Genomic DNA, 27,703 nt, shown 5'->3' with positions numbered 1-27,703 from the left:
AATTGTACAACTCGTTCTACATGAAGTAGACGATTCCAAATACAAAAACTGATGACTGGTGTTCAAAGTGCTGTCAAAAAATAATATATTGTGTGTTGTGTGATGTTTCAATACTGTTATGTTTAATTAACACTTGATTATTTTTTAACAAATATTTTTAGTATTTATTTATTTTAATTGAAAGTGAAAATGACAACAGAAGATAAATTCAATGCGGCTGTGAATGTGATACGCAGTCTACCAAAAAATGGTCAGTATTATTATATTCATTTAAACCCATCATCAAATATTTATTTTGAAATTACATCAAAAATATGTCGTAGTATCACAAAATTTTTTCTTCTTTCTTAGTTTATTGCAAAATATCATCATATTTACTACCTTTTCACTTTTTGTATGTGTTCAAGATGCTGATAGGCATATTAATTATGTTTTTGTTATTTTTTTGTTTGATATGTTCTGGAAACTTTCCATACTCAATTTCGCAAAAAAAAATTGAACTTGGGACAATAACATTGTCTTATTTTTTTTTATATAATAGAACTACTTTTATATTATATGGACATGAACTCCATGATAATTGTCTTTATTGAGCCAAGGACAGTAAATATAAGGTAAAAACAGTGTAATTATAACAGATTTTAATATAAATTATTCATTATTACTATTTTATAAATGTAATACAAAGTTCATGTTTAACCATACAAGTACTTAAGTAGTATAGTTTATTTCATATAACTTGGATCTACCAGAAAACCAGAAAAACATTTTAAAATATTTAGGGTAATTATGTTAATATGTTTACAAAGACGCATGCTTTATAAAATAAGTGCAAACTGCAAATAATTTGGATAAAACACACCCAATTTCGTTTTTAAAAGTATTTAAAATCTCTTAATTTGAAGGTTCCCGCATATTTTGAATGCAACTTGGAAAATAAACTAGAATAGGTTTTGTCAGTTAATCAATATTGTTATCTAGTAAAATTATTGCTTACATTGTAGCAATTAGTTTTGATATGAGCATAGAATTTTTGCACAATTTTTCGTGTTTTCAAGGTAAAATCGAGCTATTATGAGATATTAAAATTCTAAACTTCTGTTTACTTCATAAAATATCAGATTTTCTAGAAAATTAGGGAACAATTTTGTGTAAGAAAAATTGAGGGTCTAATTATTGGGAGGTATATATTCTATTTCCAAATAAATATAGAACGTCAATATGACAAAAAAGAAATCCTTTGATAATCTGCATTGAGCAGTCTAGGTTGAATAATATATCTTCATGATTAATGTGTCCTTATATTATTTAGGGTGCGTTCATGAAGATTACTTTATGAAATCTGATGACATTTTGCTCCTTATTAGAGAATTTATATCCCAAATAGGCATAGGGTTTTTATTACATTTGTAATTTTGAAACAATTTGTTAGGGCTATTCGACCACAAGAGCAAAGAATAGATAAAAATATGATTTTTTAATTACCCAATAGAGAAATCGTAAGATAGTGATAGATTTGACTGTTTTTTTGCCTTGCACATGCTTCGATGGCGACTGAAAAGTATTCTGATAAACTTTTCGAGGTTTTCATGAGAATAACATCGAAAAAATCGTTTAACGTTTTTAAGGCATTTAATCTTACATGACTTTAGCAGATCTAATGACAGTATTTGCTGTGGGCATTACAATTTCGATTGACAAATGATAAGATAAGATAAGTAGATTATTTTTTAGATAAATTTGACAGTTTTCAACTTCTTAGAGAGCATGCGCAACTTTTTGACAACCTATCTATTCAAAATCGAATACAAAATTTTACATGACCAAGTCCAATAAATTATTTATTAATTTACCAAAAAATACAACTTATTTGACGTAATTTGTACGGTACATGTAAAATTTATTGTAATAAATTATTCTATATAATTTGAACAATTTATGGTCTGATAAAACATAATAACGGAGGTATTAAAATCAATTAATTAATTTTAATTACGATTACAAAACCCTATCCTATTATTAAATTTATTGTTATGATTCGTTAAATTTAATGATGTTAATAAATAAATAATAATATAATTATTTATATTAATATAAAAATTTATTATTTATATTCTTTTGTTTATAATACGTCAATAAAATTAATTATTATTGATTACATATTTAATTAAACACTTTCAAAGTGTTTAAAATGTTTGTTCAGCTTATCTGAATTGAACTATTAAATAAATTTAAAAATAGTTTTTTTTTGTTTATTTATTTATTTTAAATAATATTTTTATTTATATTGCAATTCTTTTATTTGTTTTTTACGGACCTAATTGCTTAAACATTTTTTTTGATTTGATAAATTAAAAAAATTGCAAAAGATCCAAATTTGTGTCTCAGTTTTGTGAATTTTTTTAGGGTAATTAGAATCAAAATATTACGATAATTAGTTGCCATTTTTACGAATGTGAATCAACCTTACTTCACTAATTCGTATCGAGTATTCTTAACATTTTTATTTTCCTTAACAAATGACGTATTGTTGTTAAATTTATACCATTTTCCTACCGGTTTTGTTTTTATTAAAATTTTTCTTTGAAATACTACGTGCACGAATTTAACACCTACTTTTAAGGTCAAATACATTATTTATAGTTGAGTTGTCTGTAGGTGTTCGATTTTATAAAAAACAAATAGGTTTTCTGAATGCACAGAATTACTTTCATATATAGATTGGAAACAGGGCAGGATTTGATATTTTGATGCCCTAAATAATTTGATCAAAGTTTTCTGGCTGTGTGTTTTTAGTACTACCATAGAAATAAATAATATCATAGAGCCGCAATGTCGCCGCAAAACAGATAAAAAGTAAAGAGAGATGGATAAAGTAGACTCGTGTAAATGTAGAAAGACAGATATAGTAGGCGTATATATGTCTTCGTCTCTCTTATACGCTTGCAATTTTGGTCTCTTTCTACCTCTCTCAATGCATTCATAATTCCACTTCTTATGTTTCGTATGTGTATACAGCTCTATGGTATTATCTTGATGAGTAAGTAATTCTGATGTGAAATTAAAATGTTTTTATATTCTATACAATAATATACACAATTCAATTTAACCGATTATAATAAAATTTAATTTGATATTCAATTTCTGGTTTAAAATTGTTTATATTATTAACAATAATTAACATAAATATTGAATCATGTTGTGATTTTGCTTACTAGTGTTGAATGTTGATAATGAAAATTTAAATTAAAAAATTTGTATTTTAGATATTTTATTATAAAAGAAAGCATTTGCTACTTATTTTTATTTACTCAGTTACTCAAGATAATTTTGCATTCACAGATAATGATTGAATAGAAAAAAATATGTTAAAGAATACATTATTTAGTAATTGAAATTTTTGTAAAATTTGAAACTAGTTAATTTGCAAAATTAGAAAAAAAAAAACGAACGAACTCCCCCTCTTCCCCGTGATTTTCTAGAAACATAGTTAAGAACACTCTCGATCAAACTTATAACACCCCTCTTTTTGTGCCGGGGGTTGAACCGGTTTTGATAAAACATGTCTAAGAAGAACCATCGCTAGAAAACCTGCTTTCAAATTAAAAAAACCGCATTCAAATCGGCTCACCCGTTTAAGAGATACGGTGCCACGAACAGACAGACGCACATAGACAAAGCGGTCAAACTTATAACACCCCTTTTTGTGCCGGAGGTTAAAGAAAGACAAAAATGTAGTGCCCAAAGTCAGATTTCAATACTAATATCAATTTTTACTATCCCTACACCTCAAAGTTTTTTTTACTTCAGCCTAATTCACACCTTTAGAGAACGCCAACACTTTTTAGCGTAACTAATTCGTAATCATTAAAAATTACTAAATATTTCAACACCATAAATAATTATAAGCAAATTAGAAATGAAAATCCATTGACAAACATTTCATGATAAATGAAGAACGGATAAGAAAATGCCATTTTTATTACATATGTAATTTAATTTATTGTTTTTTCTTCATATTTGAAGCGTAAAATTTTTACATAATTCTTCCGTTTATATTTATTATAATATGTTTATTACATTATGTAGGAATTGAAGAATCTCAACATAGGGTGAAAATATAAACAATTAGGTAAATAATGTAAGGTAAAAAGTATTTCAAACTCAGTGATCTGGAATAATAATTACATATGCACATAGCAACGTAGTACATATGATATTTAAATTATTAATTTCAATATTAATACCATATAATTGATATCAATTAATGAACTGTTAATAATATATTAACTATTTGCCGTATACAAGTAGTTTATGAAATGTTGAGGGTAGGTTTACGTAAATGAAAAAGAGTAGATTGAATGAAGCGACCGCTACAAGGAATGATTTTTTTTAGAGCAGGTCGGGGTTTCTGTCAATAGCGGGACCTTAGGCATTTGCTCAGAGTGTCTAATAAAAAAGAGGGACCTGAAAGAAAGGAATCACAGAAACCATTCATAATTTTTTTTCGATATCTCGGGGTTTAGCCCCAAGTATTAAAGTCACAAACTTGTAATTTTTAAATCTTCCAATTCCAATTTTAAAGCAGAAAGTAATTAAAATCAAAAGTGAGATAATCAAAACGACCCTTGAATCGGGACTCTGATGCTGGCTCAATTAAAAAAGTTTCTTTCGCTCGTCCATCAATTTTGTTTCTGGTTTCTATTCATAGCTATTTAACAGTAGGTATTCAGATCCAATTTGCGAATAAAAAAATATTCGTTAAATTTCTAAACCTATTCTACAATTTAAAAAGTATGTAGCTTATCGGCTGTAGGTTGTTGAGCGCAAATGAAATCAAGAGTTTTCTATATAAAAAATTTACTTAAATGTCAAATATTGCTTACTAGCTCGATTCTTGCAGAATTCCGCAGTGCGGTTCTCGTGGCTAAAATCAGGCTGAAGATAAGTGATAAATGATGCCAAATGTCAATATCAATAGTAATTTTTTATTTATTTATAGGCAATTTTATTACAGATATGATATACAAATTATTAAATGAACAAAATTCAATGTTAATATTATTTGTCTAGTCTGCTTTTTCCTAAACGGTACATTTTTTGACCGTGAGTCTATTTTCGTCATTTTATCAGTAATTCAACTTTCAATATTTGCCTAACACTTTGTACATATGTTCATTTAAATTATAATTGAGAATTCATATTTAAAAATTTTTAAATATTATTTAATATGCATGCAATTTTAAATATAGGTAATCTGACTCGACTGTCAATATATTATAATACTACCTACAATGTGATATACTTTCTCTTGCGTTCTTATTATCCGCAAAAGGGCCTTCGTGATTTTACTGTTTTATATACGATAATTATGACCTGGTTCCATCAGGAACTATTAACTTACAGTTGCACGATATCTATACGATTTTTTCTCTTATTTTGCGAAGTAATTAAAAATTTTATTGGCCACTTGATAATAGAAATTTTCCTTCCTTTAAATCTTAGGTTGATGACCGGTCTATGAACTTCATTTACTCACTTCCATTTCGAAGGATAAGACCAAAGACACAGACAAAAGATGCCTTTGGTATTTGGCCCGTTAAATTCGAGCCTATTGCTAGACATTTCTGCTGTGTTAAACGTTGTTGAGTTGTCAACACTCTTTTATTTGACAAACAATTTGACTACAGACAGTTGCTTTATGTTTAGTTTGTTTTGTCATTTCATAATATAAAGACTCTGGCCAAACCAACGCTTGTAAATTGTTAAACCAGAGACGGCTGAAAAGAAGGAATACAACATTCGGTGAGTTATTGACCGAATATGACCGAAATGCTGCGAAAAAAGTGTGCAAATTTGACATAAGATTTTCCTGATTTACATAATAATTCTCGATCAATCATATTCCCTGTTAATTTCCGGTTTGTGGCCTCTCTGTTCAACAAAATTCTGAAGAATAATTATATTTTATTCCGTTGTTTTTACTTAGAATCCGAATAATTACAACCAACGTGGATTTTTTGTATCACCTGTATACATTTAAGATCATTATTAATACATAATTATAAATAAAATACCCCCTTTGGTAGATATTAATAATAAACAACTCTGACGTCATGATCCTATTTTAATATGTTCATTTTCTGTAATCAATTTAGGATATCATCAATTTTAATTTCATAGAAGTAGTATTTGATTGAAAAAATAATTTGCAATATAGTGTATAAATGTCACCGGATTATTTCAAGAATCGTTAAATTATAACTGACGATAAAATTTGCAGTCTAACGCCTTAATTTGGAGGGTAGAGCAGGCATGAGCAAACGGGACTTACAGAAGTACCTCAAACTTCTGTGACTAAAATACGAGTTAGACAGTGACAACCAAAAATACGAGTAAGACAGAGAGTTCATTTTTTTTTCTACCTATCTCATTACTATTAGAGAAACTGAGATAGATAGAAGAGTCGTATACCCGTCTTGCTTCCGCCTCTATGAGCAATGCGGACTTGGATAAAGAGACACACAATAAAGTTTATGGCACACAATAAAGTTATAACAATGGTGACTTTGACTTAAAATAATTCGCTCATGCCTGGCGTAGAGGTAAAGAGCTGTCTAAAATAACAGTTCTAAAATTGACCAGAATGGCGCCTGTGTAGCAAGAGGAGTCTCATGTGAACTTCTCGATCCTTTTCTAACAATTTGTCTAGATCAAGAACATATATATTAAGGATGCAAAACTAGCATGGAGATACGGAATTATAAATTGTTTAAAGGGATAGATTGTAAATTTTAATGTCCTCTCACAATCTAACGTCAGCATACAATCTTACTAGGTTTATTATAAACTAACGATGCTTATGATAAATCCGGTGACATAAATATCAATTTTCAATTTATTATCAGATTTAAATGTGGTTCAATAAATATGTCCTAATTTTCTTCATTTCAAATATAGTTTTAACATTTATATTTTATTAGTTGTGATAAAAATGTATTTTAGATAAATTGTGCTCTAAAATAGAATTGAAATCAGAAATGATTTTACGCTGGAAAAGATGCCTTATAAAGAAAATATTATTTTTGAGCAAAACTTATTCAAAATACATTTTTATCAAATCTAATAGAATACGTGCGACTAGTTACATATTTTCAGTAAAAATACTTTTAGTGTATAAAAATCGATTTGCACCTTGTATTAATAAAAAGAAACGTTCTAATCTCTTAATTCTTATCTAAATTTCTCATAAAAATATTTGTTTTGTTTCTAGTTATAACAATAGAAATTGAAATTTAATGACTACTGATAAAATATAAATATTCAAAATGTATCTGTTTTGTGATAATTGGAAAATTTCACGAAACTTCCATAATCTTATTCTCCAATTTGAACTAACTTTTTGTAGTTAATTTGAAATAACTTTGTGAAGTTTTGGAGCTCTTTACAGATTCTGTACTTACATAAACATATTATGATCAAAGAACCAATGATTTGCCGGACAGATCTGGTTTGCTTTACTCTACGCATTCGTTCTTTTACAACGAATATTATTGTTTGGCAAGACCTCTTTTACGAGGGTATAAAATGATAGAGAATCAAATGCAAAACTTTTAAATCACCCTAAAACTGTATATCGCAATATTTTCTAAGCGTGTAAATTACATGTTAATATTTTGTAACTCTGGGTATCAAATGTCAATAAGTCAATGAGGAAAAGTTGTTTCATATTATAGAATGTATCAGATACTCAACATTACTACTAACCAAACAAGTTGTTATTCTGAATTTAGAAATTTTATTTTTAATAAATAAACAAAAATGTTCATCCATGAAACAGATAAGAAAACAGTATTATTAATTTTACTATCATTTAATTCCAAACAGTTAATTTAGTTAAGCAAAACAAAAAAACACATCTTAAAATTGAATTATATACTGTTGTGATTAATAGTAATCTTGCTACTATTATCTACAATCTACATTTTAAACCTGTTCTGAAATTTCTCAGTCGGTTAAGTGGTGGTATTAAAACCATACCATACGCAACGTAGTAAAGGGTCCCATGAGGAGCGAAATGTTTTTACAGTTAACTAAAACCTGAAATATTTTGTATATACAGTACAATTTACTTTAAGCCGCCCACGCTTTTATATTTATCTTTTGGAACAATGTTCTTTATCGCACGTTTTCGTTCTGATTTGTTTCCATGTTGAAAGGTTAAACCAAAAAAAGTGTAACAAAAAAAGGACACCGAAAACCGACCATTTTCACTTAGGTCACCCAGAAAACTTAAAACTTTTCCACTCAATTCAGCTTGCCATAAATTTGGAGAATATGCAAAAATATGAGGAGTTGTTAAAGTGAGCTATCAGAAGTTAAAGATAATAGAGATAATTTAAACTAAGTACAAGGAAATTGTATGTTATATCATGATAAATATTCTGATCAAACCAAATGTAACTAAAAGTTATTATAAACTTTAATTCTTTAAAGAATAAAACAAGTATTTGACTTCTAAAATGAATACTTTAAATTTTCAGAAAAATATCTTGTAAATTAAATGTAGGCGCTACATTTATAATGTACGAAAGTACGAAATGAACATAGTTGATACCGGGTATCCCGCGACATCTAATTTTTTGTTTTTTTGATCCCAATTAATAATTATTCATCAAAATATGTACATCAAGATATCTATTTAAAGATAAAATATCTTGATTTTATTCTTTTCGAATTTCAACAATTTATTATCTTGGATTCATTTTTTTACTACGGAGAGGAAAAAAAAAATTTATTTATAAAAATTAACTAGGCCCCATTATACCGTTAATTTTTAATGCATTTTATTATTATATTAATAAAATTTTAAATACTGTTTAAGTTTAAATGTATATGAGAAAAAAATATATTTTTCGAATGGCGCCTTTTTATGCATCATAAAAAAAGAATTGCATTTTTTAATTACCTGTATGAATATTACCATTACATTCAGTTTTATTCCATTGGAATTGAATTAAAAAAAACAAGAAATTTTGGGAAAGTTCACTTATTTTAAAACCGAAAATTGGAGCGAACTTACACACCAATTATCACGCAATGAAATTTCAACTATCACACTAACGCCAAAAATATATTAAATAAAATAAATATTTAAAGAAAAAACCAAAAGCCCGATTCCGTTAAATAAATTCTGAAAGAAAGAAACAAGTACAGTCCTATATTTTTTTTGAAAGTCCTCTCGATTTCAGTAGTCATTATGTATGGAGTAATTGAGTGATGTTTTTATCAGATTGTTTTCTATATGATTGATTAATATCCCCAAGCTCATAAATAATTTCACTTATGATAGATATGACAATTATCAATTATATGCACAGTGGGAAAAATATTTAATCTCTAATGCTCTTGAGTGTTGTTTATACTTTGTACGTTGGAAAAAATGTTTCAAAAGAATGATACTCTAAAAGGTTTGAAAAGTTGTTATGTAGCCAAATTTCACCAAAAAATTTGTATAGTCCTATTTCATACTTTTTTTTTTGTCATCGTAATATTATGTTTTTTTGTAACGCTTATTGATGCTGCTATCGTAATATGTTTTTTTGTAACGCCAAGTTTGTAACGCTTATTGATGTTACCAACAAAATTTTGGTATATGTGTTCATAAAATAACCTAATTAGCCCATTTTCGGTTATCCGTCTGAATGACAACATATTAACTCAAAAACGAAAAGAGATATCAAGCTGAAATTTGTTTAGCGTGCTCAAGACGTAAAAAGTGAGACTTAGTTCGTAAATGAGGAACATAGGTCAATTGGGTCTTGGGTCCGTTAGAGATAGAACAAAAGTTCAAAAGTAAAAAATGTTCCTTATAAAAAATAAACAACTTTTGTTTGAAACATTTTTTCGTAAACATCACTGTTTACCTGTGAGAGCGCAAATTTTATAGTATGTATTATATGGGAATATCAGTTATAAATGTGTGGCTATTTAAGAGTGGGTATCTTTCTTTACTTACGTGACGTTAAAAAAACAAACCATTGCGACAGCAACACTGTCTATACATGATATTTTAACAATTAACTCAGTCAATTGTTTGTTTTCACTTGTTTTATTTACATTTATAGTTTTAAACTAAAAATTTGATATAAATGTATGCGAATGCCGATATAACCGTCCTTGGTGCTCAACTTCTGAGCTTATAGAAATTCAACTAAATTACTGATTACGAGGTGAAATATAGTGACCTTTAAAATGATGTACCGATGATTCTTCAACGAGTTTAGTTTAAAAGTTAAATAAATATATGAATAAAAACAATTGTATTTGTTTTCTTTGTTATTATTTTTCATATATTTGTTTTTAAAATGTACATAAATAATAAAAACTGTCATTGAAAACCGCAAACAATAACATTATAATGAAAGTTTTATTATAATAATAATAATGACAATTTTAAATTATGTATTTAATTTTAATTCTATTTATAAACGGTTTTTACATAGAAATTATTATATTTTTTAATTTATGGTTGACTTTTTTAATAGATTTATACAAAATTTTTGATAACATTAACAGTAAAATTTTGGAAATATATGATTTATTAAAATTGACATTTTCTTAGAATTGCCTTTTTGAAACCTGACTTTTTCTCAAAATGCATTTTTCATTTATGTTAGGAGTAACCATTTATTGTGCTTAAAATGTCAAAAAATATTTAAAAATGTCTTTGGAAATTAAGAAACTTTAGAAAATTGTGTTTAAAGCCTTACATTCAATTATAAAACACTGTCACTTCTGACATCTAGCGACGAAAACAAAAATCAGTATAAGTATACAATTTGAAACTCCTTACATTAAATTATAAAGCACAATAAGTTGTGACGATCTTGTGATGAAATTGAAAATCAGTATATGTATACAATTTGAAACTCAGAATCAACGGTAAATTAAAGTTCGAGTTACAGAGTCACTGGGAAGCTTCATAAGGACGAGACTAAGAAATTCCACGCACCATCATCATAAAGGTACCGAGGGGAGACAGGCAAAGATAGCTTACTTTATATTTTGTTGGCTAAGCAAGTGTTTAAACTATGTAAAATGTTGAATTTATAAAGTTTTTGACCAAAAATATGTTTAAGTCTCCCACCACTTTCAACGAAAAAGGGGGGGGGGTACACTGGTAACTCATATGCGTTCATATTTGACATTTTCAAATGATTGGTCCTATATCATATAACTCCTACACCTGCTCTACGCCTGTCATCAACTCGCGGAGTGTTGAAGCTTGAGCTCATAAGGCTTTTATGATATATAATCCATAAAATTTCATCATTCAAGGCCTAAACTAAATAAAAGGCCTCATATTACCGATTTTTAAGCTGTAAAAAAAACTCTTGATAATCGATAATTATGTGTTAATTGTTTTTTCTCAAGGTTATTAAAATAGCAGCTGATAAAATCAATAAAAAAAATTATTTAAAAAAAATATTAAGCAAATATAATTTTGCAATAAAATAATATTATTTTTATAAATTACTGTTTACATAAATTAATCATTTAATATTTACTTTTTTTATATTAATGAATACAATTGCATAATTTTTTTTTAAATTTAAATAAATAATTATTGTTAATTAAATTCGTTTTTAATATCATTTAATTATAAGGATATTTAATATTTATGTTTGAATCATTCATTATTTTTCATATCGGGCAATTTTATGATTGGAAATTGTCTCATTTTAAATAGCAAATAATTATTTTTTATTTTTCCTCGTGGGCTCCACGTGTCTGCTCGATGATCATTGGAGTTTCATAAAACCTCGAGCCAAAATTAATGTCTAAAGACAAATAATTCACGTTTAATGCTATAAACCGACTTGGAGAGAATTTTATGTTAGTTAAAAACTTTTACCACTATTACTATGTGCAAAAAATTTAACGAGTGATTCTTTGAATCATTTCATGGAAAGTTTCAAAAGGTTTTTTGTCGGAAATGGGAGAGATTGAATGTGTCTAAAAAACAACTATTTTCCGGCGATATACAGTCAAACCTGAGTAAGTGAGAACTGGATAAGTGAGAAAACTTTACAAGTGAGAGTAATAGCCAGGACCCGTCATTTTAAGCTCCCAAAACCTCTATTAGCGAGAAACTGAAACCTCTGTAAGAGAGAATCGTCTTTCCCTCATGGACCTCCGTAAGTGAGACTGCTACTTATCTATACCTCTATAAGCGACAGTCGAGCTTTATTTATTTATATTATTTATAGGAGGAAAAATAGCTACAATTTACTACATTCGTACTTGCTGTGACTTGTTATTGCTACGTACATGCACCTGCATTAGCGAGAAACTCGGGTTAGTGAGAAATCTCTATAAGAGAGAATGAGATTGTGCTCCCTTGAACTCTCGCTTTACCAGGTTTGACTGTATATATTAACGATGGTCATTTTTGACATCTAGTTGGTAAGATCGATGAAATTTGAAGAAATTTTTTCCAAAATTCTACCATTAGTACAAAAGCAATAGCTCCATTTCTTTCAGCAATTCGCTAAAAATTGATATTGATCTCATAAACTTTTTTTTTAATTCCAATTTAAAAATCTGACCACTCTTTATTTTATTATTTCAAAACTACTATTTGTGACGTCGTCTAATTTACCTTTTCACTTTGTCATCGGATTATTGATCAGAGCCCTCATCCTAACAGAACAAACTTTTCAAATCACCTGTAATTATAGAAGCAAACAGCAATATCATTTATTTTCAAAGTCAAATTTACAAATAAAATATTCATTTATTAAAATACGAAGTACAAAATAGTATCTATTTTATTGTATGCCAGGAATTTGACCTTATAAAAAAAAAAAATTAATTTTTTTATAATTTACTATAAAAAATAATAGTTAATGACAACTGCATGTTACTATGTAGCTTTTATTATTTCATAATTTTTGTTATGCATTTTACCTGTCGTCTCAAATCGCCGTATTTTTCTTTCGTAATTTAGAGCTTGAAAAAGTATCGAAGTTCACGAAACGTTTGTTAATTAATTAAATTTTAAGTTTCCCTTGACAACAGTTTCGTAAATGTATTACGTTATAGAATCATAGAATAATACCAAAAAGTATTGGTTTATCTAATTTTATTGTTTTAGAGTAACCGAAATTTATTAAGTTTTTTAATTGTTGATATTAAAAAATAAATTTAATTATATTTTTTTTTAAAATTAATTTCATAACTTTTAATATTAATATTTATAATTAACTTTGGTTAGCAAGCAATAAAATAGATAAGCCTAGACTATTTCGGTTTTATTCTTTCCTACGGTTCTATTATTTTATAAATCAATATTTCAAAAGCAATTTCCGAGTAAACTTCCAAACGATATTGTTACTTTTTTAGAGATCATAAACCCATTTATCCAGTTTGGCTATTTTGACTCGGAGAAGATTTAAATTTTCTTCTGGAAATGAATTTAAAATTGTTTCTTTATTGCTGTACTTGTAAGTTTAGTAGTCCTGCCGCCACCCATTTAACTTTGGTCGATTATGGTTTTTTAGGTCCCCTGTTATGTTTGGATTTATCATGTTCAGGACTTTCACCTGATCATTTAGTTTTGAACACAAAGTTAACCAGGGACCTATTAAAAAAAAACCGACCAAAGTTAAATGGATGGCGGCGGGGGTATAGAAACTGTTGAACGACCATGATTGAGCACATTGCTGATTTTTTATTGTGTTATAACAATTTATTTATGGTTTTTCCCTTGCAATTATTTTTATTAATACTACAACTTGTATAACAATTGTGTAATACAAGTTGTGAGACAAACAATGATGGAATAAAGCTTTTGAGTCACACCAATAACTTTCTAATTTATCGACCAATTTCAAAATGAGGTTTAAGCTTCATTAAAAAATATGACCTTCAGTTTTGTGTACTTAAAACCCTTGAGGATCCAAAAACAACATGTTTCTAAATTGGAAATTGCCTCAGTTATTCCTCATTCCTTTTTAGGAATAGTGTTTTACCCTTTCTACGAGGATTACTTATTATCAAATCTACCTAAAAACTTTTTATACATTTAATTTTTGTGACTACTCAAAACTTTGCTATACGCATCGCTTTGATTGCCAATCGGATCATGAAATCTAGATGCCTACGTTTTTCAAAATGTTATTTTCAACGGAGATGCTTTAAAAAGAAAAGAAAATATGGAATTTTCAATTTCGTTTTTCGAGACGACAACAATAACTTTATATCAAAGCATTACAAAGTAATTGTTTGATAAAATATAATTGTTGACATTCTCATACAACTGCATAACTCATACTTCGTGTTGGAATTTGTGATTCCATGTATTTCCCACTATTGTTTATTATGTAATTTGTTTGATTTCGGACAAAGATTTTCTATAAGGTAGTTTCGACGAAAATACATTGTTTGTAATTACTGTTTCGAATATTCGTTGCTGAATTCCATTAGAAATCGGCGAAATTACAACTCAATCAAGATTGGACTATAATAAGAAAAAAATTTAGACGATTTAAAAAAATGGTTGATGTTCAAAGACGGCGATCGTTGAAGAAATCGAAATTATCAAATTATGGAGAAATTGAATTAATTATAAAAAAATTACTTTGCAATAATTTGTTAAAAATGAAATAGATAAAATCACATTTATGCAAACCATCAGAATGCATATCACCGTTGAAAGTTTTACCACATAAACAATCCACGGATGTTTGTCGTAATATTAGGTATTTTATATCGGAAGTACTTGATTATATTAAATTTTATATGTATATCGTAATTGTTTTAAGATATTTGTCCATAAGATTTTAGGATTCCGTAACGTGTTTTTTTTAAAACACGCCAATAATGTTACTCTCTAGTGGATAAAAACAATATATTTTGTTCTGAATGCAAAAATTAGTGTACAAGGCTGTTTTGAGCTTAATTAAATTTTAGGTTTTGTTGTGTTACTATTACAAATGAAGGGAAAACTGTTTTTTTCTCTTAATAATTTTCTCTATGATTTTTAATTTATAAGAAAATAAAATTACAACTTTATAATTACTTCTACGGATTTTGTTAGGGCCTACACAAATGAAATCAACTTTTGGTTACACACTAGTTTTAAACTGGTTGTAAATTAATTTTAGACCATTAATTTGTCAATCAAACTGAAAAAATAATTGCAAATAACTACGCACATCGACTAATTGCTACCTATTCCCAAACTGGTTTTCAACTTAAATGTTTAAAATTATCCAAGCAATTTAGTAAATAGAAAATATTTAATTTTTCAACATGATTTTCCAGTCTTGAAACAGAAGTTTTAATGTTAAATATATAGCGAAATTTATTTGACCGCCACGGCTTTACTAATAATTAGATTGATGTTAAACGCACTTAATCATACTTTTATAATTATATTGTTAATTAATCTGTCATTTTGTAACTTAAATAACTATATAATTAGAACTTAATAGAAAATTTTCATATATCGATGAATTTTTATTATAAATAAATTATAATTATTATTGCAGTTAAATTTCCTATAACGCGAAATATGCATATACATATTATTATATTAATAATATAATTCAATTGCATAAATTTTACATTTCTTTTTAAGGTAGTAGGTCCATATATCCACTTTTCTGTAAAATGTATTAACGTTTTAGATAGATATTAAGAATAATTGTCCCTTAAGAGATATTCGCTATCAAAGTTGGAACTTTTTGTATGGGCTAAATGTACTATTTGACTTAGAGCATAAAGGTAAATTTTACATCATAACGATTTTTTTAAAAACAACTAATTAATAGGCGTAAACAACTTTGAGTCAAAGGGAAAACATAATTTTTTGCCTAGAGGGGAGCACATCAGAAATTTTAACCCTTAAAATACCGTCTCTAACCTGCCTTACTCTCGATAAGTTCATGAACTTATTGATACATGACGAGTTTTTTAGAATAAAAAAACGTGTCTTGCCCGATTTTTTGAAAAGATACTTCCAATATCTGGTTGTACTTATATGTGTCCATACAATGTCTCAATATTTAGTACACTATCACTACTTATATCACATATAATTTTACGTATATATGAACATATTTTTCTAGACTGGACTGTTACGGACTTACTACCTTAATAATGAAAAAAGAAATTGTTCAAGTGTGATGGGTGTTTCATGATATTATCCGGTTACAATAAAAGGTCTTATGGTAATTTATGCTAATTTCTCATAATGCATAAGTAATTAAGCGCAAAGATCGATTAATTATATAATTGTGCACTTTTTATACAATGTAAACAAAAAGGTTTTTTTCTATTCGTAAATTCAGAGGCTAGTCCATTCGCGAGGCTGGTGTTGAATTAGATAAGAACGCTTAAATTTATTTATCTAATGATAATAAGAGATGAAGTTTTATGCAATAACTGAAAGTATATTCATAGTTTAAAGAACTAAATTGCACAAATACAAATCATCTTTCATTTCCGTTCCAAATATGAATATAATATTTTTAACTATATCAACAAACACAATCAACTAAGATTAATTTTTTTTTTAGATTAATAATTTTTTTAAACTATTTAAATGTCGCTATACATTTTATGCTGTCAGGTATTATATCATTACAGTTACTTTCAAAAGTATGTAACTTATTTTGACGTATCTGAATAATTAAAAACTTGTATCATGGTTAGATCCAACGAGAAAATCGATTGCCTTGGAAGAGATCACCCATTTGCTCCGTCTTTGAAGATTTTTCGATGTGCCTCTCGCAAACGCTTAGAACAAAACTTAAAATAGCAAGAATATTACGATTCATTATTGCTTCGGGCAGACAGTAATAAGTTGGACAAAGATACTAGATATTTGTTTTTCATTTCATGACATTAGTTTTTTAACAAACTGTTCGAAACAAAAGGTAATCACTTTTTAAAATGAAAAGGTCTATTCAGTTGTATATTTTCAGTGGAAAAATCCAATTGTCAATAGAAAAATCCATTTTTATTATCTGCGAATCTCAGCAAATAGAAGTTTCATTTCATATTACTTATATGTATATAGATGAATGAGGTGACTTAGTATCAACGTCTCAGATGTGATAATTGAATTACTCAGACAGACAGACTACAATTTTTATAAGCTTTATATCTAAATAATAATAAAATTACACACGGTCGGTTACTAACAGTAACAGGTTAATAATGTGAAAGATAGTCTTTTATGTTCCTTATTATACACACTTAGTAATAGACCGGAAACCCAGAATGAAGCGATTTCTTTGAATATTTTTCTGCCATGTTGAGAACAGTAGAGAAGTAGGAAATGGCTAATAGGGGATAATCCTGATGTCGAATTAGCCATATTACCCATAAAAATGTAAAATTAGACTTGATACCATGACAAAATTTGAAAGTGAAATTACAATATTGATTAAAAAACGAAGAAGTTATAATCAATCAAAGATTCTATTCAAAAGTTGCCCATTAGCAAAACAAAGTTGTATATGTAATCTCTATAGCAATACAAACGCATGACGTCACTAGTGGGTATCTTCTTCTTTGTTAATAAGGAATTTTAAACGTTCATATCTTGCATACTTGTTAAGATTTTTAAAAACCAACTTCACTTTTCTGCAAATCCAGTGCAATTTCTGCAATTCTTCATCTGAAGTGATAAAAAAAATTTAGCCCAATTTCTCACCCATGGAATTTTCGTCCGTGAACCACATCTACTGTATGTTCACCGATTTCTTCGCCAATTTTGGACATATTTTGAAAAAATGTTTGTCTGCAAGGGTATACTCTACAGGTGATCTCGAAAAATGCACCAAAAATAAAAAATAATTTGAAGTCGACGACAATGCATCGATTTTTAGCTAAGGATATGTGTAGCGTCAGCTTCAAAGCATAAATGCTCACAATGTAGAGAAAGCGGAAAATCGAGAAATTTGATTGCTATAAATTCGAAAATCGAACCATGGCTTTCCAAATAAAAAGTAAAAAGTATCGTAACAATTTCGTTTTATCATGGACTCACGGTCTCTAAATAAATACATAAAAAAAATAATCAGTTTATGTAAATATTTATATAATTTGTAATTATATTACAATTAAGTATAGTATGCAATAACATAGCATGTATAATGTGAAATACTAATATTATTAAGGTTGATGTACTATTATCTTGTAATAAAACATTTTTATTGTATGAAAAAAGTATCTTGTAATTGTTAGCAAAGTTGGGTGAGGTTATGTGAAACTAACGTGTACAAAATAGGCTTGTGACGTCAAAAGTATCAATTACATAATTTAAATTTGATAGTCGTGTTATCTTACAATAATCTTATTCAGTACCAGCTTTAGGGAAGGGGCAATGGAGTGCCCCGAGGCAAGTTAAGGAGGCAGGCGCTATATATATTAACTAGGAGAGAAGGGGAATACCATCCATTGCTAACGAATTAAGCTCATGGTATTCATGAAATATAAGGACTATTCTTTAGAAATCCTTACTGATTTTTGTTTTTTTTTTTTTTTTTATTCTCCTTACTAAAGGGTAAAAAATCGAGAAAAGATTTTTATCTCTTAATTTCGATAAAACTCAGATCGTAAGATAATTTTGACCTAAAAAATACAAAAATTGGGTTCATTTAATAATTAAATGCATAGTTATTGAAATATCGTACAAAATCTCATTCGCAGGGCCGTTTTTTTGGATCAATTTGAGACAATTTCTTAGAAAGTGTACGTCTAACAATCAAATGAGTTTAATTTTCGAGAATTTCATCTTTTCTAGAATAAAATAGAACTAAAATTCACGAAAATCCAGTTCATTTGATTAATAGACAAATATGTTCTTAAATCGACCCGAAAAACGACCTTTCTGATGGGGTTTTGGTCGATATCTCTGAAACTATGCACCCAATCGTTAAATAAACACGATTTTTTTATTTTTTGTTTCAAAATTACCTTATATACTGAGTTTTATCTAATTCCAAAACTAAAAAGTTGTTTTTTATTTTTTCGATTTTTTTCTAAGAAAATTGCAAAAAATCGAAAAAAAGTTTTTGTCTTCAATTTCGATAAAAAACACTACATACAGTAATTTTGACCCAAAAAATACAAAAATCGTGTTTATTTAACCATTGGATGCATAATTTCTAAAATATCGTCCAAAATCCGATCAGAAGGGTTATTTTTCGGATCGATTTAAGACAATTTCTTAGAAAATATTAGTCAAATAAAATTTCTAATTACTCTAGGAAAGTTGAAGTTCTCGATAATCTAGTTCATTTAATTTTCAAACATTTTCTAAGAAATTATATTTATCTGGATTTAACAATCTTTTTTTGTTTTACAGGATCATATCAGCCAAGCAATGAGTTAATGTTACGCTTCTACGCATATTATAAACAAGCAACGGAGGGACCATGTTCGGAAGCCGGTAGTAAACCAGCATTTTGGGATGTAATTGGACGTGCAAAACATACAGCATGGGCTCGTTTAAAGAATATGCCAAGAGAGGAAGCAATGCAACGTTATGTGGACGAATTACACAGCATTGTTGAAACAATGAGTTATACAGACAATGTAGCTACTTTTATGCAGGTTATTGGTATCTCCCACACACATTTGTTTAACAAAACTAATAAACAATTTCATTTGTTTTGTTTTTCTTTAATTTTTATTTGCATTTTATTAAATTTTCATATGAACATTTCGGAAAACAGAAAAGTTTATGTGAAAATGTATATCATTTGTCTTCAATGTTAAAATAATTGAATTAAAAAACAATTGATAGTCACGGATGAGTTAGCTTCTTTTTTCTTTATATAAAAATGTCATAGATGTCGACACATATCAAGCAATGTGGTGAAAACTTGTGCCATCTATTGTTTCCAGAAGTAAATAGTCAATTAATAAAAAATACCAGTCCTTTACCAGAAAGGATAAACTGATTTTGTAATCAATGTTTCTACTTCTCCCGAAGAAATGTACAGTTCAAACCTGTTCCAAAATACTAACACAATTTATAAATTCTTACGAAGAATAGCTTGAATAGCTCGTGGATTGTGAAACGAGTTACACAGCTCGGGAATTTCTTGTGAAGACGTATGCAACTTATAATCCACTATCGAAGACTTAACACAGCTGGTAGATTTATTAAGAAGGCCTACAAAGTTCAACCGCGTAGCTCGTGATTATTTGATGAATGAAGATGCCCCTTTTAAGCTCAACATCGTTTGTTTGAAAACTTTTTCTGTATTTTAATTACTTCACAAAATTGTTCGAATTCGGTGTTCGACTTTTTTAGCTAAACATGGCCAAGAAAATTTTCAGCACAATCTTTATTATTGCCTAATATTATTTGAATTTATTCAAGTTAAATTTTTCGATTATTTTGACATTCAAGGACAAATTTTTATAAAATTATTGAACTATTTTCAATAAATTATCATTTAAATTAGCTTATTTTTGTTTTTAAGTTTTTCACTCGTCATTGCATGTATTTATTCAACAAAAGGGTAAATGTACTTTTAAGTGTAAATAAATGGGAAAAATATATTTTTGTTTAAAAAAAAAAAAGGGAAATTTGTCTTGTGAAAACAATAATAACGCTTGAAGTCTAGAATTTTCCATTTTACTATCAAAAACTCTGAATCTGAATCAGAATGATGGTACATTTTATTCATACACACACAAAATAGCAGGCACGCTACCAAAAATATCCCGTTATTTTCCAGTCGAAAAATTTTTGATCTATGCAAGCAAAAAAACACGTCTACTCAGGTTGCTTGATATAGTCCGGGTGACAGCGATAGATTTCAATTAATCATTTCAATTCGGCTGATATTAAAACCTCGTGAAGTATAACGAAGTCATCTGAATTGCTGTTAATAAATTAAAGCACGAAATTTTATGAAGGCAAACAAATTTCCAAGTGGTCATTCCATTTGAAGTTTCGAAAAAAAAAAACCTTTTAAAAGAAGCGTGGGAGAATCCCTCTACGCAACCGTTCAGAACCGTTCCCTTAATTTTTCGTTTTTTAACTTAAATGACAATTTGTCTATTACCAAAATCGTCCGTGGTGCTGCAACTGACGTTAACAAGGTTTTTCTTTACAACGTCATAAGATCTACCTAGCCGGGATGGTTTTGGTCACAAAAATCTATCGCTGGCTCTCAGGCTAATAGATGAAAAATTTTTTTACAACTTAATAAGTTGTGTGTTTAAAAAAATGTCTTCATATTTTTATGGTGCAAAATTTTTGGATTTTATGTGAGACATCTACTGGAATTATTAACTACTATCTTCACAGTTATTATAGAGCGTTCACAACGAGGTAACGTAAACATCAAAATACAAATTTTTTGTTGCCTTTTTTTATGTTTGTTAAAAACATTCTCAATAATATTGTGACACTTGCCCTCCAATTCCCCCGCCCCTCTGTTTCAACCTTAATACAATTTATTCATCCTAGCATGGAGTTTAATTTTGTTCTTTTTGGAATAATTATTCCAGAAAACTGCGAAGAATTTTGTGCATGTTTGTTCCCTTTACATTCATATTAACAAAAAAAAAAAAAAAAGAAGAAATGTTAGGTTAGGCTTAGGTTTCATGACTTTTTTGTGAACGTTCTATTAATGTACGGATTTTTTTTAAATATTCTATAAGCAATGATTTTCTTATATTTTAGAAACGATTTTTACCGGATCCATCTGTTATTGAAAAACTGATAATACATAAATCCGACAATTAAATGAATCTTTAATCTAAAATACAGTTAACTGTCACCTAAACGACGACAGATTGTACCATTGGAGGAAAGCTTGCCGAAATACACTACTTTTGAAAACTGCATCAGAATTTCTCGGAATAATGCCGAAAATCTCTCTAAAATATAGAGCTTCATATACGATTTCGTGTGATATCATAAAAAATACTCGATCAACTTTGGAATGAACTCATTTTGTGTATTCAATCGTGGATAATTTTTAGTCTCCAATTTCGGTAAAACTTAGTTAAATCTATGATATTGACCCAGAAAATTTAATTGTGTTCATTGAATGGTTGCGTTTTTGAACTGGCGTCCAAAATTTCATACGAACAATTATTTCAACAAATTTTTTAGAAAATATTGATCTAGTGATAAAAAAATTGAATTTTCGTGAATTAAAGTTTCTTATTATTCTCAAAAATCCAAAAATCGAAACAAAAATTTACAATCATGCATCTTTTAAGATTATCGATTAAATCACAAAAAAATTTTACAAGTAAAATCGTAGAAATTACAAAGTGGCACCCGAACACACCTAGATAATTTAGGAAAATCATTGCTTTAAGAATTTTGTTGCTTTTACCCCCAAACATTCAGTATAAGTCCTTAAATAGATGCTTTTATTGCCTATATTTGCCAATTTATTCCAGTATATAAATAGTTGGTTCTGAATTTCCTTTTTTCCAAATAAACTTATTTTTGGCTTTATATGGAGCACCATTTAACAATAAATTCCAGTAAAAAAAAAAAATTAAACAATTATTTGAGGCCTCCCAAAAACACACGCTTTTTCAATTGTGAATTGATCATTTGTATTATAAATGTTTTGGATTAATATTTACCGGGTGTGCCACGGAATTTGCTACCGATATTTATCTGAAGCACCAATGGTCTTATAAAAAAAATCATATGGAGTAAGTGCTAGAGCTAAAAGTTACAGAACAGCAGAAAGTTTCGGGAGTGTTTTTAGAAAGAAAAAAAAACTACGCAGAAAACGAATACAAAATAATTCATTTATTTATAAGATCAACGGTTTCTTAAGACGATCATCGGTAACATTTGATGTGACATTCACCCGGTACCAGTGATAATGTATTGTTATTTTTAATAAATTAATAATTTGAAATTTAAATTTGCTGATAATGCATGCGTAGGTTATTTTAAGTCGTTTTCTTTTGAAATAATTTATAAAAATTTACAAGTTAAATTAATAAAAATTTTAACTATTGAAAAATATTATTCTTATCACAATTTTTGATATTATTATTTTATAGGCTAATCATTTCAAATATTTGTTACTTTTGGAAGTTTTTATTTTAAAAGTAAAATAACGAATTTAATCTTCCCCCGTTTTTTCCAAATAATAAAAGGCACGCCATGAAGAAATATCACATTTATCATAAAAATAAACTTTTAATTATTTCTAATTTATTTCCAAAATATTTAGTAATAAAAATTATTGATTGAATTCAATATTGTTTGTTTGTAGGCGGGCGATCAAGAAATTTTAGATCAATTACCAATGGATGATCTTGAATTGATCGCTGGCGATTGTTTAAAGTATGTACGTAGTCAACCTGGTAGTCCACTTGCTTCACGTCCATCTACACCAGTTCCACGGGAAAATGGTGTTTCACGATCACCATCACCAACACCTAACAACGAATCATCAACAGCACAACCTGAATCCGATGATGAAGAGTTCATTGATACTATGGAGGTATTAGTTTTAATACGAATGCAACTTTTACGTCCTCCTATTATCTCTGAGTTAAAAAATTCAAAAAAAAAAAATTCATCGATATTTAACGCCCAGGAAGCAAGTGCGGATTGTTTTTAAGGAGACAATATATTCATATACATTTTATGCCATTACTTTTTTGTTTGTTTCGTTATCAACATACACTGGATCTCAGATATCGACATAACTTGCTTCGGAAAATCGCCCTTCGTATACAATTTTAGTCCATATCTCAGAAGCTACTCGCTTAATCGTTATAGGGACATTTTTCCGAAAAACTCCAAATTAGAGACTACAACCCACCCAGCTGTATTATGTAGTACGATTAAAGACTGGCTATTTTGACTTCCTTACTTTTTGAATTCCCGCTGATAAAGCGCTATACTCTTCTTTTTGCTGATTAGTTTTTAAAAGTTACTCGTCAAGCTACACAATGAACTTACAAAGTATACTAAAGAAACGCTCGAAAACAATTATTGTACCAAATTTAACTAAAACTTTAATAATTTTTCAGAACGACCCTGAAACGATAAAGAACGATACGGAAATTCCATCAAAACCGCTTGTAAATGGTGTCGCACCTGGTACAAAAATTATTGAATATCCAGCTCTAGCAGTTATTGCAAATCCCCAACAAACAACAATCCCAAATGGTGTTATAAACAATTGTGACATAAACAAATCAGATCATACAAAATTAAAATATACATCGATAGATATAAGTTCAGAAATCGCCCGTACAATCGCTGCATTACAAACAGATGTACGTGCATTAGATTCACGCATCACACAATTGGAACAAGCTGCGACAGCTAATGCACAAAAATCATCCAAGTCAACATCAGTTTCTGCAACACCACGTCAAAAAATTACTATTTATCATTTATCACCAACATTATTGGCATTTATATTAATATGGCCGTTTGTTGCGATACGTTTATCAAATCGATTTTTATCGTCACGTAATAAATAGTTAAATCAATTAATTGGAGAATGGTTGCATGCTGGCATGATAATAATTTTTTATTTCTCTCACTCTATATTGTGTTCATTTTTCCAGAGAGATCGATCTGGAAAACCTGGAAATATCAGAGAGTTTTGAGACAATGGAAAAGCTAGTGATTTTTAATATCGGTTAGGTAAAATATAATACAAGTCTCTGGAATAATTCTGAAGATAGTGATATCTCGGAATGTATATACTCTGCTTCAATTTTAACTCTTAATCTTTGTGTTTGGGTTCGATTTACCGTTATTGAATGTTTTTCGCTTGTAGTTCTCTTTAAACTAAACTGATTTTTTTAAAACATAGTTAAGAACATTTTTAATTAAATTACCTTTCAAACAGACTGACAGATAGAAGTCAACCTTAACACACCTCTCTTTTTTGCGCCGGGGGTTAAAAATAGTCAAGGAATTTTTGCTAGAATTGTATTCGTGGCATAATATGGCATTCAAGGACTATAATGAACGATGTTGTCTTGCTACAATATTGTCAAAAAGTTTTGAGTTATATCCGCGGTAAGAGTATATGAACCTATTGTTTTTTTGTTTGTTTTTTTTAATGCCTACGTGCATAATGATAATGGTATCTTCAGTCCCACTGACGGTGCCATTCCCTCTTGTAATCAAAAATACTCGTGAATAAGATATGCGCGTTTAGTGTTGTCGGTTGCTGTCAAAATAGGTGTTTTTCAATTAAACCACAAGCAATAATTTAGATCGAATGCATTTTATCGTTCAAAAGATGTCATGAAACGGAAATTATTATCAGTTTTTCAAAACTGTAAAACTCTGTGGGAGAACCGTGCAAAATTATTATCATCCTAGCAAGCGATTGGACACGGCGTAAATTAATATATTACTAATAAATTCAATTTATATGTATAGTTATTATTATATTTTTACAAATGCTTTGATGATAATGTTGATGAAAATGATAATATCCTTTAGAAACACCCCCCCCCCCTCTCTTATAGTTTTAAATTCCTTCAAATAGTTATTATCAACAATTTTAATATGTCTGACGAAATAGTAGGTTTTCTTTTGAAGTATAAGGTTTTTATAAAAATGATTTTGGGGCTACGAAATAATTCAAAGAGGTTAGAGATCTGAGAATAAACTGTGCATATTTTTAACCGACACCACTTTCGGCTCAATTGAAATGTCCTTTGTCACTTTTGTAAAGAAGGGGCAGTGTGGCCAGTATCCAAAGACCTAAAAAAAAGGAACATGCATAGCAAATGGTGTAGGAAGTTGAGGAACTTCTTGCACCTTTCACAACTACTTTGCAAATTTTTACTTTTAAAGTATGCACTTAAAATTTCTGCTATCCAAAGTTATTTTTTGAAAAACCAGTATGCTTTTTTGTTTTTAATTTTTAGTAATAATAAGATTTTATGGTGTTGTATAAAATATTGTTTTAAAACAAAATTTAATTGGGCAACTTTCGTGTAATGTGGACCCGGTCGACAGTAGTTTTACAGTTTAATATATCTGGATATTTTTAATATAAAACAATGACCAAAATAATTATTTTTCGATTACGAATGACTAAACGACAGAAGGCGTGACCTAAAACTAATGCGACCAATTTTGGTTATTCTTTGTTGTTTCAAGGCGGAAAGTCCCAGAAGTTCCAGTCTATTAACGAACTGTCAAATAAAAAACACGTATGTCATGAATCATAATCAAAATTGGCTGTCAATTAATATCGAAGTCCATAACTTCTATGGAAATTATTCCTAACAAGGTCAAATTATGGTCATACATAAAAGTATTTATTACGTGTAAAAAATAACTTGGTTGTGATGAAACCAAATTTTAAATGCCCTGCGCATTTTTATTAAAAAAGCGTACTAAAATATTGCAGTTTGTAGAATTTTTAAAATAAAAATTATCAAATACGGAAAGAATCCCAATATTAATGGGATGATAAAATATTTAAAAAAAATAGAAAATTTGTAAATAAAACCATTTTATGTGGATAAGTCAAAATTTATTTTTTGGAAGTGGAACTTCCAACAATAACAAAATAGTATTTTAAGAGAAAAATTAATACAACGATTAGTGCTTTAGACTAACAAAAAGCGATTAAAAATACTGGAATTCGGACCATGTGTAACCGGGAATAGAATAAACGCGGTTGCTTAGGGAGATATTTTGTATATATAGATTAGGTAAAGTTGAGTAATGAAATAAATCTAAGCTTTAGAGTCTCAAATGAAGTTTCACATTTATCGACCGTGTGTTTCAGAAAAAGATTTTTTCTTTTAATCACAATTTTTAAAATATTGATTCATAACTGAATCAGCAGTTTTTTGAAAGTTGTCCTATTTAAAAAAAAAGTTTAATCATACGGGATTTTAACGGACGCGGATCTATTAGTTTTTAAAAATTGGTTTAAGAAAAAAATACATATTTTCGCTTCATAATAATTCCAAATATTTTAGTTGCACAAAGAAAAAATGAATTAAAGACTGTTAAGCAAGCTTAGCAAAATTTTTCCCCTGCTTTAAACTTTAAATAATTGTGTACATAAAATTTCACATATTAATTGTTGTTAATTTTTGATGTAAAAAAATTTATAAAATAAAAAGTTTTTTGAAGAATTCCATCATTTTTGTGAAGAAATAGAATAAATATTTTTAAAATTCTCATTATAAAAATATGGTGCTTTAATTTAGGGTTAGTTTAAAGTAATTTTTAAATGGGTGTTTTTGAAAATACTTTCATGTGATAAATGAAAGTTAATGATTTTAATCAAATTTTAATGTATTTCCTTTATAAGTATCCTTTTAATGTGTTTCCTGATAACACAAAAACTTTCTTTGTCTACTTTCATCAAGATTAGATAATCTAAAGCTAAATATACATTTCTCATCATTTCTAGACGATAACTCTAGATTTTTTGTTTGAGACAAGACAAACGGGTTGTTTACCTGATAACACAAAATGTTTGTGTTATCTTGTTTCGCTGCGAGTAATTAACTTGCTTCGAAGTCTCTAAGGTGCAGTAAAGGGTTGTACGTTTCAGGAACAGTTCTATCGTAAAGGCAGTCTTTCGAATCAACCTATCAAACAAATCTTTTAGAAAGAAGACATTATCCAATACTTAGACACTAATGTTTCAATATTGATTAGATTTTTAAATGGTTTTAA

General features: G+C 28.5%; 1 protein-coding gene across 2 annotated transcripts; it reads left to right on the top strand.

Annotated features, from left to right (window-relative positions):
• On the top strand, positions 1-27,073 carry LOC123299808 (acyl-CoA-binding domain-containing protein 5). 2 transcript variants are annotated; one of them, XM_044882174.1, is made up of 4 exons: positions 1-250; positions 19,385-19,614; positions 23,292-23,522; positions 24,058-27,073. In XM_044882174.1, exons 1-4 carry the CDS (start codon positions 190-192, stop codon positions 24,514-24,516), a joined length of 981 nt encoding a protein of 326 aa, XP_044738109.1. In that variant the 5' UTR covers positions 1-189; the 3' UTR covers positions 24,517-27,073. The 2 variants fall into 2 exon arrangements, with proteins under 2 accessions (XP_044738109.1, XP_044738108.1); XM_044882173.1 differs by having other exon boundaries at positions 19,385-19,632.
• The last annotated feature ends 630 nt before the right edge of the window (positions 27,074-27,703 follow it).

The sequence above is a fragment of the Chrysoperla carnea genome, chromosome 5 (genome assembly GCF_905475395.1).
Source record: "Chrysoperla carnea chromosome 5, inChrCarn1.1, whole genome shotgun sequence".
Lineage (NCBI taxonomy): Eukaryota > Metazoa > Arthropoda > Insecta > Neuroptera > Chrysopidae > Chrysoperla > Chrysoperla carnea.
Note: the sequence above shows the minus strand (reverse complement) of the source record. Positions and strands in the feature narration are given on the sequence as shown.

Excerpts from the sequence above, each read along its gene's own strand:
- LOC123299808 (XM_044882173.1), top strand. The coding sequence starts at position 190 with ATGACAACAGAAGATAAATTCAATGCGGCTGTGAATGTGATACGCAGT. Across the intron at positions 251-19,384 it reads ACGCAGTCTACCAAAAAATG|GATCATATCAGCCAAGCAAT; the intron begins GTCAGTATTATT and ends TTTGTTTTACAG. Across the intron at positions 23,523-24,057 it reads AGTTCATTGATACTATGGAG|AACGACCCTGAAACGATAAA; the intron begins GTATTAGTTTTA and ends ATAATTTTTCAG.